General features: G+C 44.6%; 1 protein-coding gene across 3 annotated transcripts in view; it reads left to right on the forward strand.

Moving 5' to 3' along the window:
• PDE4B (phosphodiesterase 4B) overlaps positions 1-17780 on the forward strand; it is a 171745-nt gene that overhangs the window by 80714 nt on the left and 73251 nt on the right. Inside the window, exon 1 of one of the 3 annotated variants that reach the window (XM_069861963.1) lies at positions 15627-15766. The exons of the other annotated variants lie outside the window; for them this stretch is intronic. Within the exon in view, the coding sequence (XP_069718064.1) occupies positions 15642-15766 (125 nt within the window). The 5' untranslated portion in view covers positions 15627-15641. Of the gene's footprint in view, positions 1-15626; positions 15767-17780 lie in introns of those variants that run through there. 3 annotated transcript variants of the gene reach the window in all.

Below are 17780 nucleotides of genomic sequence, written 5' to 3' on the forward strand. Positions count from 1 at the left end.
GTCTCTGCCTGCCACATCCTCAGGCAAGCACCGGGCATGGGTTGTGTGATCAGGGATGTGTGAGCTGTCATACCAGAACAATATTGATTTTCAGGGGTGCATCACTGGTAGCTGATTCATAAGAATAAAAATGATTTTTTTTCTCTTGGAAAACCTTTCCTCTTTTGTTCTTTTTTCACGCCCTTTACCTAGTTAGTATTTAAATAAATAGAAATGAAATTATAATGAGGAACGAGGATCATCTGTGATAAATTGAACAAAGGCTATAAAAATGCTGAGACAAGGGAAGGCTGGGGGGGCTGTAGGAGGGGACTTGGTGTTGTTTACCTGCTACATGCAGCCTAGTCTGCCCAAAACTGCTTATTGTGAGTAGTGCCATCATGCAGCATTTTAGTAATTTTGCCAGGTGTCTGCACAAACCAGCTATAGTTCTGTGAGGTCTGTGATGCTACAGCTATGTTAGACAGATCAGCTGAAATGGAGCAGAGCTCATTATAACATTGCCCTGCTGGGAAGTACCAGCACCTCTGCTCAGGTGGATGCTCTCTGTTCTTCTGAAGGTAATGGAATGGCTTTTTTAATGTAGTTCAGACATTTTAAAACATAATTTTACAACACTTGCAAAAATTAAACATGTTATCAACATTGTTATGGTATGTGGAATGGTATCTTTTTGTGTTCTGCATTATGAACTTGTTCTGATTTCAGCTCAGACAGGGTTAATTTTCTTCCTTATGGCTGGTGTAGTGCTGTGTTTTGGATTCAAAATTAAAATAATGTTGCTAACACACTGATGATTTTAGTTCTTGCTAAGCCATTGTGGACTTTTCAGCTTCTCATACTGGGCAGAGGAGGCTGGGAGGGGGCACAGCCAGGAGAGGTGACCCAGACTGACCAAAGGGAAATTGTGCACCGTACGATGTCATGCTCAGTGTATAAACTGGGAAGTTGGCTGGGGGGCTGTGAGTACTGCTCAGGGACAAGCTGGGGATTCATTAGCAGGTGATAAGCAATTACATTGTGCATCACTTGTTTTGTGTATTATTATTATTATCATCATCATCACTCCCTTCTGCTGTCCTATTAAACTGTCTCTATCTCAGCCCACGAGCCCTGCTTCTTTTCATTCTCTTCCTCATCCCTCTGTGGGAAGGGGGAATTGAGCGAGTGGCAGCATGAGGCTGCTGTTGGCTGGGCTTAAAATCCAACAAAGCTTCCGGATTTTTCTTTTGTGTACGATTGCCCTCATAATTAAAGGACTGATGGCTTACTGTGGGCCAGAGGGTGACCAGGGCATAGTTTGAGACAGCTCTCAATCTTGTGGCAGCTGGACATTGATAGAAATCTGCCATAATCCAGAGTTGCCCAGGACAGAGCCTGTGGAAACAGGAGTTGGATAATGATTACAAGTTTGGTTTTGCAATATGGGGAGAAAGATCTTTAATCACACTTTAAGAAGTCCTTCTGAGGAGTCTCATCTAGATGAGGAATAAATACAATGGTTATTAATAACTAATCTGCATTACTCAGTGCTGACCAGGATGTAAATAATGACAAGACTGCATATGGGAATATACTTTTAGTCCTCAAGTTTCCATTTCGGCTGAGCTTTGGGCCTGGGGAGTGGAGGGCAGTGCCTGTCCTGCTCTAGGCATCACATTGGTAAGGATGCTCCTGCGCAGTATGTGCCTGGGTGTGCCTGGCTCTATTCTGTACAGAAGCAGCTTGGGCAGAAGCATTGCGAGGGGAATGTTGCGTGGTCCTGGGAATAGCTTTTTCATTTTTCCTGTTGGCAAAGGAGATAAATTGTAGGGACTGGTTCATAGGTAACGTGGAGCTATTCTCGGGATGGCAGAACTGAAAATCATAAGATCTGGGAGTGTGGGTTTAAAAAAAAATTCACTTAAATTCTAGAATTCTTCATACATAACAAAACCCAGGTCAGTAGGAACCCAAAATTTTACTCATTCCTTCTGCAAGTTCCAGATTTCAAACCCATTTTTCATGGTGTTGCTCGCTGTAACAGCTAACTGCCTGAAGATTGGCTTGTGCGCCAGCAAGTTTGTAGCTAAAAGAAAGCTTTATCCCAGTTATTAACCTCTGTGAAAGAGGTTTATGAAGGAAATCCTGATAAAGCTTTAGAAACAAGAATCTGCATTCCTAAGCCTGCTAAGATACAAGAGTGGAAAAAGCCCCAGAACTTCTTAAAAACACTGAGGGCCATTTTTGCCCTCCCTGGTGCCTGTGCTGTGTTGTGCCGTGGCACAGGGAGTGGTGGTTTGCATGCCCGGCATCACTGCAGCAACGAGACCCAAAACAGCCTGAGTCGGGGTCAAGCCCACCATGTGCATGTGTCCTAATAGTCCTTAGTTATATTGTCATCTGTGTTTTATCAGTTTCTCCCCTTGTTTGCTTTTCAATGCCAGGTTTGCCTGCCCAGCGGAGGGCAGGGTGCTGGAGGCAGTGAGTAGGCAGGAGATACCTGGTTCTCACCAGGGGCTCCTGTGCCTGTCACCTTCAAGACTGCTTAACAACCAGTGTTAAAAAGGCCCCAATTAGTGCATGTATGCTAAGATTTGCTTTCAAAAGGCCATCAGTGAGTCAACTGTGAGTGTTTGTCTCGGGGAAGGGCTGATCCCTGACGTAACACTCTTGCCAAGTTTAAAATTAAACCTTTAAAGCAATAGCCTGAAACAGAAAAGAGGGGGAAAAAAAAATCAGACCTGGCAACCTCCAACCAGCTTCTGACAGACCATTTGTTATTTCAGGCAGAACGTGTTTTCTGTAATTTTATTCTTGAAAACAGCTCGGTAGTTTTAGCAGGAACTTCCCAGGCGGATTTTATCCCGAGCAGGTCAGGCTTGGCCAAGCTGCAGCATCTCACTGAGTGCGGTTTTTTGCAGTGGGAAGCTTTAAGACATTTTTGCTGTATGTCTCCCTCTGAGGTGTTTATGCCTACTGTGTGTAAGTGTTCACTCCAAATAAAGTTTAACAATTCATGTAAGCAGTAACAACAGAAAAATCAAACCAGCTGATTCCATCATGGTTAACACAATTCTGAAACATTATCGTAACTCTCATGATTACTCTTTTATGATGGAAGACTTCCCATATTTCCTTTTTCTTTCTGTTTGTGTTTGCCTGGATTATATATCAGCATGGAACTTGTGTTTGAATACAAGTATCAGATGTGGACTTCAGTAGTAAGAAGGTTCCCTTCAGCCTCCTCCTTTGCTTTCCAGAGATACTGGGCCACTTGCAGTATCTGCACCTGGAATTGGGGGCCCCTCTGTTCAATGCCACATGCTTTGCCCCCATATTTGCTATTAAATATGAAAGAATGGTGATGCTAAAGGTTTCTCTAGGAACTAGTCCCTGAGAGCTAGAGGACATGTGAACCTGCCATGTATTTATATGTTTTCTTAGATGAAGGCAATAGGTGTGGTGAAATGACTGTGAATCAAATCGATCCAAAGGACCTGAATCCATTCTCAAATATTTGTAGAAGCCATTGATAAAACTTTATAGGTCAGTAATATAAACTAATAGAATAAATGCGTTGTTTGATGATTTAAGTAATACAGTTTTGGGATAGGAGCAGAAGACTGCAAAAAGCAAATATAGTATGTGTTTGTAAAAATAAAAGGGTTGTAGTCTCAACAGTTCCTTCCACGGAATTAAAATCTGTCATCATTAAATGCCTATTAAAAGTTTGCCACATTTAAAGCAGCATATATTGTATTGCCTACCCTGGCTCAGAATTCTGCTCTTTTGATTTCAATGGTTTGGCCCACTGTCAAAAGCACAAGCATGAGCAATGTGCAGCATATGTGATTGGTGGGTTTGTTTATAGAAGTAAGAGAATTAGGAGAGGAGCTGAATTTGATAGACAGTATGTATTTGGCTTTTAGGAGAGCATGAAATACAACTTTGAGTATTAAAGTTGACTCTCGGATGGGGAGAGCTATAATATGGCCAGAAAACTGGCTGTTAGCTAAAGATGCGAGTGGGCGTCCAAAGATTATCAGTAAGGTCCTGCAGGGAGAGGCTGCTCCAGGGAGCTTGTTATTACCTAGCCTGGAGGGATTAATATCTGCAGAGAAATGTGCGAAACTTCTGTTGTCTAAAGGCTGAAAAAGTGAAAAAATAAATACTTGGTTTCCTGTATATTAGTCAAAGAGAAGGGGAGAGGAGAGGGAACTGAGAAGGGTGCACAGCAGCATGGCGATTCTCCAGAAAAGGTGGCTGGAAAGGCAAAATGAGGATGAACTGAAAGATGCTGAGAATAACACGAGAAATAAGCTGGTAGTCACCACTCAGTCTGGAAAAGACTGTTTGTTGTAGCAAGCTTAGTATCTAGGGCAGCAGCTGACGTATTTTCAAGGAAGTCACAGCAGTTATTAGGAGTTCAGGGTTTAAAGCAGAAAATGAGGCAGATGCAGCACGACACAGCAGTGGAGTGGGCTGTGGGGTGACCTGCAGGAGATGGATGGACAAGGCGCTTCGTGGTGCTGCCTGCTGATTCAGCTGACTCCTTGATCTCGAAGAACCTTGAACCTAGTGTGAAAAGTGCATCCATGTGATTTCAGTGGGTTTTCATGTTTTCCATATTGGCTTCAAGAACACGAGCAAGCTGCTTTACTTGTGAAGATTCTGGGAAGGAGCTTGGCTGCAAGTGAGATGAGTGGCTGTAAGGCACGTTGCATGTTTGGACTATGGAAGTGCTGGAAATGGGGCAGGCTGGTTGGCAAAGTCTCATGGGAGACAGTACTTAAGGGCAAGAGAGCCCATGAGGGCTGGGAGCTCTTCAAAAAGGAAATCCTAGCAGCTCAGGAGAAAGCCATCCCCGTGTTCTGGAAAAAAAGCCGGCAGGCGAAAAAAACAGCTTGGTTGAACAGAGAGATCTTGAGAGATATCAAGAAGAAGAGAAACATTTATGGGCTCTGGAAGAGGGGAGAAGCCTCTTGGGTGGACTACAGGAGGGAAGTGAGATTGTGTAGAGAAAAAATCAGAAGGGCTAAGGCTCAACTAGAAATCAGATTGGCAAAGTCTGTGAAAGATAACAAAAAAGTGTTTCTATAAATATATAAATAATAAAAGGAGGACTAGGGCGACCATGAAGTCCCTATTGGATGCAGAAGGAACAACAGTGACAGGGGATGAGGAAAAGGCTGAGGTACTTAATGCCTTCTTTGCCTCAGTCTTTAATTGTAAAGAAAGTTGTTCCCTCTGTGTACAAACCTAGGAGCTAGAGGAGCAAAATGAGGCTCCCATGATCCAAGAGGAGGTGGTCAGAGCCTTGCTAGCCCGACTGGACAGTCACAAGTCTATGGGGCCGGATGGGATTCACCCAAGGGTATTGAAGGAGCTGGCGGATGTGCTGGCCAAACCCCTTCCATCATCTTCCAACAGTCCTGGAAGACTGGGGAAGTCCCACTGGACTGGAGGCTGGCTGATGTTGTGCCCATCTACAAGAAGGGTCGCAGGGAGGATCCAGGGAACTACAGGCCTGTGAGTCTGACCTCAGTGCCAGGGAAAGTCATGGAGCAGGTGATCTTGAGTGCTATCATGAAGCACATGCAAGAGAACCGGGTGATCAGGCCCAGTCAACATGGGTTCACGAAAGGCAGGTCTTGCCAAACTAACCTGATCGCCTCCTATGACAAAGTGACTTGGCTGCTGGATGAGGGAAAGGCTGTGGATGTGGTCTTCCAGGACTTCGGTAAAGCCTTTGACACAGTTTCTCACAGCATTCTGCTTGGGAAACTGTCAGCCTCTGGCCTGGACAGGCGCACACTCTCCTGGGTGGAAAACTGGTTGGCTGGCCGGGCCCAGAGAGTGGTGGGAAATGGTGTGAAATCCAGCTGGAGGCCAGTGACAAGTGAGGTTCCCCAGGGCTCAGTGCTGGGTCCAGCCCTGTTCAATGTCTTTATCAATGACCTGGATGAAGGCATTGAGTGCACCCTTAGCAAGTTTGCAGATGACACTAAGCTGGGTGGAAGTGTTGATCTGCTGGGGGGTCGGGAGGCTCTGCAAAGGGATCTGGACAGGCTGGACCACTCGGCAGAGTCCAACGGCATGAGGTTTAACAAGGCCAAGTGCCGGGTCCTGCACTTGGGGCACAACAACCCTGTGCAGTGCTACAGACTAGGAGAAGCCTGGCTGGAAAGCTGCCTGGAGGAGAGGGACCTGGGGGTGTTGGTTGACAGTGACTGAACATGAGCCAGCAATGTGCCTAGGTGGCCAAGAAGGCCAATGGCATCTTGGCTTGTATCAGAAATGGCGTGACCAGCAGGTCCAGGGAGGTTATCCTCCCTCTGTACTCGGCACTGGTGAGACCGCTCCTTGAATCCTGTGTTCAGTTCTGGGCCCCTCACCACAAGAAGGATGTTGAGGCTCTGGAGCGAGTCCAGAGAAGAGCAACAAAGCTGGTGAAAGGGCTGGAGGACAGGCCTTATGAGGAATGGCTGAGAGAGCTGGGGTTGTTTAGTCTGGAGAAGAGGAGGCTGAGGGGAGACCTCATTGCTCTCTACAACTACCTGAAAGGAGGTTGTAGAGAGGAGGGTGCTGGGCTCTTCTCCCAAGTGACAGGGGACAGGACAAGAGGGAATGGCCTCAAGCTCTGCTGGGGGAGGTTTAGGCTGGACATTAGGAAGAAATTTTTCCCAGAAAGGGTCATTGGGCACTGGAACAGGCTGCCCAGGGAGGTGGTTGAGTCACCTTCCCTGGAGGTGTTTAAGGCACGGGTGGACGAGGTGCTGAGGGGCATGGTTTAGTGTTTGATAGGAATGGTTGGACTCAATGATCCAGTGGGTCTCTTCCAACTTGGTGATTCTATGATTCTTGTGGGTGTTCAGAGGTATCTTGGAGATCTACCTAGGTATCTAGAGATATCAATGCTTATCAATATCTAAAGGGCAAAGGCCAGGAGGATTGGGGCAGACTGTTCAGTGGTGCCCAGCTTCCACTTATAATGCCTACTAGATCATTTTATAATGCACAAGGAGAGGATTTTATTCAGCCAAAAAAGTAGACTTTGGGTGTTCCTAATGTTCTTTACAGTAAATGTGTTGTGAATGTGGAGGATGCATTTGTTCTTAGATATGTGCATAAGTGTCAGGAGATGAAAGAACACAACTTGTCTGGAAATGAAGTTGTGAGGTCGGGTGGGGAAGTCCTTTCTTAGTCCTGTCATACCATCAGTCTTTTCTGTGGGGATCTGTCCTACAGTTTCCAAAGGCTTTGGTGTTCACTGCAAGCCAACTATGCGTGGGTGTGGCCCATAGAATCACAGAATGGTTTGGGTTGGAAGGGACAGGGACGCCTTCCACTGGATCAGATTCCAGTCTGGCTCTGGACACCTCCAGGGATGGGGCATCCACAGCTTCTCTGGGTAACCTGTTCCAGTGCCTCACCACCCTCGCAGTAACAAATTTCTTCCTAATATTTAATCTAAATCTTTCTTACAGCTCAAAACCATTACCTCTCATCTTATCACTAAACATCAGCCCAGGCAACACTGAGGTTATAGAATTAAGTATTTATTAGAGGAAACTTGGTGTTTCAAGCAAGTTCCTTGGAGACTTAACAGAGTAGTTTAGTAGCAGGACATTTCTAATGATTCGTACTACTTCGTCACGCCTTTTGAATTAAGCTCTATCAAAATGATACTCCATTATGCTTTAGCTGATAAGGCACATGTATCTTAATTAGATAATCTTTTTCCTTGGGATAAAGTGTTGGATAAGTATACTTATTCCCTTAGGCTTTCATGAAACTGTTTGTATTTTTCTCTCGAGATGGCATGTTTGTGCCCTGTATGTGAAAAGGCTGCCTTGTACTGCTGGAACCAGAAGGGTGTGATAGGCAGTGGTTACCTAAAAAGCCATGCAGTTGCTATATATGGATGCTAATTCTGCCTGACAGAGAGCAGATATCTTCAGGTCTGGGATCTAAAATTCACTGCATTCAAGTAAAATATTTAACAGCTTTTGTTTTTATGATATGACCACATGAATCCTAAAACCCCAAATCTGTTTCATTTAATAGTAAGTCCCCCACGGCTAATTTTGTATGCAGTACACAGAGTAGCATGACTATTCTGGGATATGATCCCAGTAACAGTGGTGAGTCATCAGCCACAGCAACAGTAATGATATGAGGATCTATTTATTACTGCTCTTCTAAGCTGTGAGTTCTAAGCAGTGAGTTCATCTAGAAATTATGTAATTATTCCTCCTGGATGCTTTTTCTCATTGGTTTGTAATTACAAAATATTCTCAGAACACTTTTGTATTTTAAATTAAGTCCTCAAAATGACTTAATATGAGAAGAACTAAGGGATTAAATCTTACCTTGTTTATATTCATTTTATGTGATTTTATCAATAATACAGCTTTCTAGATGTTGCACAAACTTTGCCTTTTTTTTTTTTCAGAACTATTTCGCGCATCATTCTGTGGTTCATAAATTTATAAACAAGTATGTGAGGTAGAATCAACCAGTCTTGGAAACCAGTAGGAGGGGAAATTTTGTGTAGAAGTCCATGGCTCATTGTTTCTTGGGTGGGAGAAGGACTGAATCTGTAACTGCTGGAGGTGTCCTTATTGCCTCTGAACTGCTGGGCTGTCCCCAGAGAGGGAAGAGGAGATCCAAAAGCTTTTAGAGAACGCGTATTGCCACCCAAGTCCTCCCCCAGCTGGCACTTGTTTTTATAAACACCCATCCTGTGCCAAGTGCTAGTCGGTATATGTTTCTCCAAGAAAAAGCAGCATCTCTACTCTGCAAAAGTGAGAGGCAGGTTGCCGGCAAAAACTTTTTCCTAAAAAGAGGAAAGTGGATGTTAGACCCTCTCAGAGGCTCCTGGCATTACCTGGGTGTCATGGGAGCCTGGCATGGAGAACTCGGGGATGCTGCTGGCCTCAGCCCTTGGACCTAGGCTGGAGCTCTCATGCAGCGTTCCCAGCCTGGCGTAACCCTTTGTAGCAATGCGTGAACGCTGATTTGCCTTGCTGTTTTACACCTGTTTCTACAGTTCCTTTTTAGATGTGTGCAGTATTTGTTTTCATGTTCTGCATCGCCAGAAATCATGGGGGCATTGTGTACCTGTTCTTGAAGGTCACCTCCTTAAGGTTTCGGTCCATCAAAGCATTGCTATGCTTAGATGTTCCCATATGCTAGGTGCAGGCTACCCTTGTTTACCCTTCCAAATGACTCCTTCTGTGACCTGCAAATGCCAAAATGCCTGTGCTGAATTTCTGGGGACTCTACAGACAGAGCTCACACTCCCACAAGGAATGATTCAGTGATGCCTTAGATGTCATGATTTACACCAGCAGAGGAAATAATTAAGAAAAATATAGTCAGAATTAAAATTTCAGGTAATTTTTTCAGGCTAATCATTCTCCACTAGCTACAGGTCTGCTGTACTCATCTCTGCATTGGCCACCACACGCTGGTGGCTTCAGTGCTCAGGAGAGCTGCTGAGTCCTCCTGGTGCCACTGGATGAACTTCATGATGTTCCCCAGCCCTCAGCACCAAGGAGTCTGAAACCCTTCACTAGTGACACTTTCCGTGAGCGTATCTGGAATTGTTGACAAGCATCAAGAGAACAGCTACCCTTCTTAGCTTTCTAGAGAAGAGGAGCCACATGCCATCTGCTGGAACTGAACCTATTTCTACCAAGTACCTGGCTTGTTTCTGGTCACATCAGCGCGAGGTTGTTAGCAATGATTGTAGGTGAAAGGAAACCAAGACATCAGAATTAACTTGGGCAACGATTTGATTCCCTGCCATGTTTCTAAGCAAAATGATAGGCAGTTTTTTCACCTGCAGGAGCAGATCTGGGGCATTTTGGCATAATCTGACTGGAGACAAGATGGAACATTAAGCAGTTTCCCTGTAGCATTGGTGTGTTCGGTGCTGAATATATTTTGCAGTGATTTGAAGACTGTAGATTAAAAAAAAAAAACAAACCCCAAAGAAATAAACCTGTTGTATATTGCCAGAAGTGCTGGGGGGAGGCAGAGGTCTGTTGGGTGCCACCAGGGCACCAAGTCAATGAGTCTGCAGAATTTGTCCCCAAAATTCCTCTTTCACGGAACGGAAGAAGGAACTGTGATGCAGTGCTCTGCTCATTAGGGAAAGCTGCTCTCTCTTCAGCAGCTGCCTAATATTTCCCAGATGTTTGCAATCTTCATATAAACGTGCAATAAAATAATTGATCTCAGAGAAGTAAGGCTGGGGCTCTCAGTGGGTGACTGAGGAATTCACTCGCGCATGGCTGTGTCCTTGCTCCTGCCTATCCCACCCAGCTGGTGGTGCAGGCGATGAGCTGGCACTGGCTGCACTGTCACCGCAGTGCATGAAGACCATGGGTCCTCTGCCGTGGTGCTTAATGGAAATGCGTGCCTGCTCCTTGGCATCCAGAAGAGCTTAAATCTGGGAAATACGGATCTGTTAATTTGCAGTGTGTGCACCACCAAACTGCTTGCTCCTGATGGGAGTTAGATAAGTATTTCTTAAATTTAATCTCTATTTAGAAAGGGGAAAAGAGTTATGATTTTCTATTTATAATCTATTCCTTAGAACTGTACAATAAACTAAACACAGCCTGAGAATTTCTAAGGTTATACAAAGGGCAAGCTAGCAAGGATCTTGAAAAGCTCTAAATCACAATTTATTGTTAAGGTTTCTTATGGAAATCTCTTATTTTTACACCGATCATGTATATAATTTTGCCTTGATCTTTATTATATGCCTTATTTTGACATTTCTGTTCAATTTTTATCACTTCCTTAGCATAGGAATAGACATTCAAAGATGGTTTAGCAATTTTTTTTGAAGCAGAGGTTAATTAAAAGTAGGAAGGCAGTTGTGAAATGGGTCTGTCTTAAGTACATCAGTCCCTAATGGGTGTTTCTAATTAGATAACTTTTTTTCCTAGATCAAGTAAATGCAGTAGATTTCTGTCTTAAAGAATTCAGCATGGTGCCGTAGGTGATGTGGTGAGATGTAAGCTAGAGGTGTGGATTTCAGCAAGAGCTGTAAGGTGGATTAAGGAAAGATGTGCACGGCAAATGCACTGAAATTGGTGGTACAGCAAGGACAGCTGGTAGGCTGGAAGAAGTTAGCAATGAGGTTTCTCAGGGATAAATCCTACATCTGATCTTCTGAAATATTTCCACTGCTATGTTTATGTGGATTCCATCTTTTGATCATCTGTACACCCGCTGTTGCATGTTGTAGTACGGCATGGGAAGGATTGCCTGGCTTGGGAGAAGTTCAGCAATACAGGCCTTAACATCATGTAAGTGGGGATTAAGAAGAAAAGCTTCAGCTGTATCCTGGAAACTCATTAGCTGAAAACAGCTGAGGAGAGCCAGAATGATAACTGCAGGATAATTGTGAGCCATGAACCCCTTACGGCTTTGCAGTGGGTGTGGGGTCTCCTCAGCAAGCAGCTGCGACCCAGCTGAGATGCTGGTGCTGAGAGCTCCTGGTGGAGTGGTGCCTGCTGCTGTGCAGCACCACAGGACATCTCTGCTGGGGCAGCTGAGGAGATGTGCTGGAAACTTGAAGAAACTACATAATCAAGAGAAAGCTCAGTAAGTTTATGGAGGAGTTTGTGTGGTGTAGAGCCTACAGTAGCAGAGCACTGGACACAGCGACCCATGAAGTTTCTTCCAGATTTCGGGACCTGAGTCTTGCTGTGCCATGTAATTGCTTCCATGCTATTACACAGGACAGGGTTTTGGCTCAGGTAGGAGTGATTTACTACTGGGTGAAGGGAACTTCCCACAGAAGTGCGGCAGTCTGTCTCAGTCCCGATGTTCTCAGAGTCCCTGATCCCTGTGCTTGGCTCTTGTTCTTTCAGGAGTCATCCCACCTGCAAGGCTCTTACCCAGTGTATGGAGTCCAGCTGTAGGATCAATGGCTCTGTGTCACCTCCTCACCTGTGACCCCGTAGTGAGCCAGCTCAGCTCAACAAACCCATGGAAAATTTGTGTTGCTTTGCCTCAGTTGTGCATTGTGCTGGCGGATGGGGGGAGCTGGGCCACCCCTGGGTGGGCTGAGCCCTGGAGAAGCCTTACCATAAAAACATCAAGGGAAAGAGATTGAAGCCAACTGGAGGAAGTGCAGTCAGGGATTTCTTATAAATCATCTCCACGTCAGCTAAAGTGAGAATCCCCACGCACGTCAACAGTTCCCGACTCTGGCGAAAGCCCTGTGGGCGTTGAAGCTGGCTGACATCACCAGAAAAAGGAAAGAATTCACAGGGAGGGTGATGCCAGTGAACTGAATTCCTGGGTTTGCTGACTGAGTTGTGGCTTGCAAAGCAGAGTGGAGAAAGTCTAAGCACTCAGAGGAGTTCGATATATGTCTGTTTGTCTTGTGATCTGTTTTGGGTTGAGACTGAGAGTCTGAAGGTATCCTAAACAAATGTTTCTTGTTAACTCTTTCTGACACTGAGGAGCGGAAAAGAAGTGATTGGTTCTGTGTGCTGTCCTTATCAACAGCCAGTGAGTGTGAAGTGAGGACCACAGACTGTCTCAATGGAGTGTCTTAGGTCAGTGAAATCAAGAGAAGCAGTGGCCTGCCTGGTTGTGAAGAACCATTGTGTGGATGCATATGGATGGCACAGCTTTTGGAAGGAAGCTCACCACTCATAGCAGGGACAAATTAGTCCCTCTCTTACAATAAGCAAGGCAGAGAGAATGCTCCACAGGTCCAGGGAGCATCACACTTAGCCATCTTTTGTTATGAAGTTGTCCTAGGATGTGTCTCCCCACCTTCTCTAGAGCCACCTGGCTGCAAAGCTCTGATGTCCAGCAACAGAAGTAAGATAGGATTGGAAATTTCTTCATTACAGGTTGTCTGTTCCTAAAGTTACAGATCTCTTGAGGTGAATGATGGTTTCTTGATGCGGTCTCAATGAGGATACTGGCTTCTAGTTTGAGTCCTGGTGTTGGGCCAAATTGTCAAGTTGACCACCTTGGTAGGGTCATCAAGCTCCCAGTGTTGAAGCACAACATAACTCTGGGGAGAGAGAGTCTGCCTGGTTACAGCTTGATTTTGTCTGTTTGTGATTAGGGGCACTTACAAGAGCAGAGGTTTACTGGAGGAAGTGAAGGCGAAGGAGATGCTGTGTCTATATCTAGCCATGCAAAGTACATGAAGGGGCTTTCTTGAAAATCTAGAGAATAAATATTAGCTGAAGAACAGACATCTGTGAGTGAAGTTTTGAAGTGGTTATCAATTGAATGTCCTAGTTTCACTCAAATCACAAAAGGCTGCCTACGTTTTTTTTCATCCGTGAAGATAGTAAGTTGTTTGGAGTGGAGTCTGGAAGAACAAGCTGACCCCCTTTTGCTTTACTGCAATAAAATTATACAGTGTTTTAAAAACTGTTCTATAAACTCTACACTTACTGCTGCTTTCCCAGATCAGTTTTAGCTGCAGTAGATCAAGCTCAGCTAATGAGGTCAGCTGGCGACTGATGCAATATCATATATTTGTTTCAGATTAAATGTGTTAAGAAGTGGATTCTGGCAAAAAAAAATTCATTCTCAGGAAGAAGCACAGAGAATTACCTAAGCCCTAGCAAAAGTCTTGTCTTCAATCAGGCCTGACACGTTAGTACCATGGTATGTGGAAGTGTAAATATTGTACTGCTAACATTCGTTAGCCACGTTGCCTAATGTATGGCTGGAAGGCGCTGTGGCTGTAGTGGTGTACGTGCAGAGGAGGAATATTTAGAGGATAAAGGATGGAGTTTCGAAGTATTGACTAGCACCCTCGCATAACGCTTTGCTTTCCTTGTCAGCATTCCTGTGCATCCATAAATAAACTCTGCAATTAAATCCTGTTTGTCAGAAGAGCTGTAGTTCTGCAGCTCTGGTGCTGCAGAGCTGAGTCCAAGCGAGCTCCGGTGCCAGTGAGCCAAGGCCACAGCATGAGTTCTGTGAGCTCCCAGCTGGGGACCAAGTGATGGCTACAACCTCCAGGCCAAACTCTGTCTTTTTGCTTCTCCGAGTTTAAGTCATGAACTTATCAGTCACATATTTTTATGCAATTTAATATCTTTTACGTGGCTGCATTTTCTCTTCTGTTATTAAAAAAGAAATGGAAAAGCTCTCATGGGCATGAATAAGGATTTATATAATAGCTTGCAATGGCTCCATCAAAGCTATTGTGCTCTATATTGCGAATATCTATTTAATCAGTGGTTTTTTAAAAAAAAAAGAACCTTATTTGCGCCGAGTGATTTTTTTTCTTTTTCAGGCTGCAGCAAGAATTTCATGCTCTTGTGAAGATGGAGTGCAGCCAGTCCAGCTACTTTAGGCTTGAATGTTGCTATTGAACCTCCTTTATGCTGGAAAGCGTTTCAAGTACTAAAGATGCTATTCAGATGATTATGGAGCTGCTACAAGAGTCTAGGAAGGAGCATTGCATTGCTAGGATGTTACTTCTGTGACAAAGTACCAGGGTTCATTAACTTATCTGTAAAATTCAAGTCAATAAGCAGCTCATTTATGCTCATTCGCATTTTCTGGATCACAAATTTGCTTGAGAAGCCACATCCTTCCATAGGTCACCACTATTACTTAGGAGCTAGGCCAACTTTTGATGTCTTGAAGGCACCCATAAGGTTTCATCCCCTGCTCCCAGAGAGAACTTTGTTTCTCTAGCCATTGCAAGAGTAGCCTTCACCGTGTGGGCGAGAGCAGTGTGTGGTTAAGGCAGTGCTGGCTCCCTGCTGGGCTAGCGTGCAGGAGAGTCACGGCAGGGATGAGATCCACCAACATGTCTGTGGTTATTTTCTTGGACTGTCTCAGTGGTCAGTGGACTTTTGCTTCCACCTCACACAAGGAAGTGAAAAGGACTGGGAGTTAGTTCTGGCTTAGCTTACTGAGGCAAGCAGAGCCTACGAGTATACGTTTAGACAATTTGGTTTCTGTGTGTGGCTAATTAACAGTATGCATAAAAAAAGGCTGCCTTGTTAGATTAAGTCGTGGAGAACATTTCTTACAATAGTAAAGTAAAAAGCTATAATGAATAAGAAGTGTCCCTACCAATAATAAATCTTTGCAGGGTTCCTTCTACATGGCTTCTCAGTGTGGCACGTGCCATTTGCCTTTTATTGAATAGACTAAACAGTCTCCCTTGCCCAATTAAAGCAGTACCTTGGCAGAAAGGGAAAATCACAAAGCATTTAGGGCTGACTCTGCTAAGAACAAAAGGGCTTGACATTAAGGTTTTGTTCCCCAGTTGCATCTCTTGCCACCCAGCTATCTTGTTTGCTCTTCACATGACTTGCCATCAGACCTTCGATATCTGCGTGGCCTTTTATGTTCCCCTCGGTCAGATGTTTTGCTGTGTGACACCAGGTTATTAATATAGCATATCGCATTTTATTCTGGCTGAGTGGTATAAAGGGAATACCTGTTGTTTGTCTCCCACCCTGGGTCTGTAATCTTGATCTTTTCCAGACGTTCCAGGCAGCTGGCAGACAGATACCACACAGTCCTGCTTGCTCGGGACTGATTGGTTTCTTGGCCATCATCCAGTTCCAAGTGCACCAGCACATTTGCAGAAAGGTTTCCTATTCTGAAAAGTCAGAGCTGGCCTGATCTCTTACATGAAGGAAGGAAGGAGTTTGATTTCTGCTGGAGTTCAGCAAAAGCATGGAGAGCAAGAGGAAAAGTTTCCAAAACTGGATTTTGGCTTGGACTGGAGAAGGCAGGTGCCAGAGGATGTGGGCAGGTGCCAGGTCTCCTTCCAGTGTCCTGCTGGGACTTAATCTGAGTTTGAACAGGCTAATTTTAATCCATCTTTCCAATTTAAATGATATGGCTACCACCAATCTAGCACATGCAGCTTTTCTGCAAGCAGATGAAGGGTTAAACACTCCCGTCACATCTACAGCTTATGAAAATATTGATCTGGAAAATGGTATGGCCCCTTGTAGCCCTGGGCTCAGCCCTGGCTGGAGGTGTTGGTGTGTTCTGGGGTGTTTGCTCAGTGCCTCAGTATTGCCAGGGTCTGGGCTGCATGTGGGGTGCTGGACCCACTGCTGCAGCCCTGTCTGCGCTCCGGGCTGTCCCAGGAGCTTTCGGCAGCTCCTCTCCAGTTTCAGGTGTTTTCTCTCGTGTATTTCATCGGTGAAAGCAAATGTGTCTTTCCCCCTCTTGGAATATCACATCTATGCATACTATCTTCAGGTTTTGCAGCTGTGAGGGTTTTCACACATTCTCTCAATTGTTTTTTAAGTGGGCCCATTTTGGACATTGATTACCTCTGCCTGCTCGTTCTTCGTTAACTCAGTACAAATCTTTATCAATACAACAAAGTACTCAGGATATCTAATTTCTGTTAGTTCAAGAATGAAGCTTTTACTATGATGACGTGAGTCTTAAACTGCAATCAGCTATAATGATTTTGTGCCTACACATTTATGCTTATTCACAGTGGAAACTTTACCTTCTGTGTTATTAAATGGTAATCAATTGTAGCAAGTGCTCTGCTAATATTTCTTCCTAATCTCCAAGTGTTTGTGGCTGTATTGCTGCATTGTTTGCCATTACTGGACTTGATGACTTACAGCTGCATTTAATTCATTCATCATTTGGTGCTGCAATGTATTTTGCTCTCTGCTCCTTCAACTCCATTTCTTTTGAACAGTGGAGCTTTATGTTTTGTAGTAAGTGACTCCAAAATAGTGATTCCAGCAAGTAATTTTCAACATGAAACAGAGTGTTGAAGGGATCACTAATTAAGTAAGATCAAAATGAGCCCTGGAGCAGGTCTTGGGAAGATTTGCAGGTCTAGAGAAAATAAGAGTTATTAAATGATATTTTGGGTGCCAACAGTGCACTATCTGCTTTTACATCAGAGAAATAATTCCTTCCCAAGAGGTTTTTAGAAGTGCAGCACAGAGGAGTTGGCTGAGAAGCAGCGTATCTGATGCCGTGGTGTGAGGAGGCAGTGTAGGAGGCTGGCAGGAGCATTTCTGAAGGGCTTTATGGCAGGATGATGAGCTGAGGAAGAACTTGAGCAAGGAGATGATTTGGCAGTAAGAAGACGTAGACTATTGCAAGCACAAACATGCTGTAGAGGAGTCACAAGATGGTTGTGAAACTGTGTGTGAAGGAAGTGGCAGGCTGGGAGTTTCAGCCAGGAACAGAAGCATAGACTTATGTGCTGTCTCAGTGAGAGACGGAGAACTGTGATGAGAACCGTGTTGATCTGGGCAGCAAAGGCACCCACAGAGGGGGCGGCCTCTGCAGACACAGGCTGTGGTTTAGAAGACTTCTTTTGGTTGGAGAAGCATGCTGTAAGGATGCTAAAAAGGTTAAAGGGAAAAAAGAACAGATCATGGATGGCATATGTAATGGGTAATAAGGTTTGGCTGCTTCCAAAAGCATTCTGCGATCAATAGCTGGCAGGCCTGCAAGAGCCGACTTCCTGAGCTCTGCCACACCTGGAAAATCTGGGGCCTTGTTTTTACTGCATGAGCTCACCATTTGGCATAAAGGCCATGAAATATGCTTCAGAACTTTTGCCCTGCCTGGCTTTTCGAGCCCATAGTTGCTCTCACAGAAGGTTTTCCTCTTGCTGCCCACCAGTTCTGTCGTCTTGCCATGTTATAGAAGGTTTTCTTTCTGCTAAATCAAATTTGCCATCCAGAATTTTTGAGGTTCATTTCAGAGCATGTGATTTAATGGCAGAAAGTAAAAATCTGTTGTTTAAATTCTCCCTTCTGTTTTCAGACAGCCTG

The sequence above is a fragment of the Phaenicophaeus curvirostris genome, chromosome 8 (assembly GCF_032191515.1).
Source record: "Phaenicophaeus curvirostris isolate KB17595 chromosome 8, BPBGC_Pcur_1.0, whole genome shotgun sequence".
NCBI classification, from domain to species: domain Eukaryota; kingdom Metazoa; phylum Chordata; class Aves; order Cuculiformes; family Cuculidae; genus Phaenicophaeus; species Phaenicophaeus curvirostris.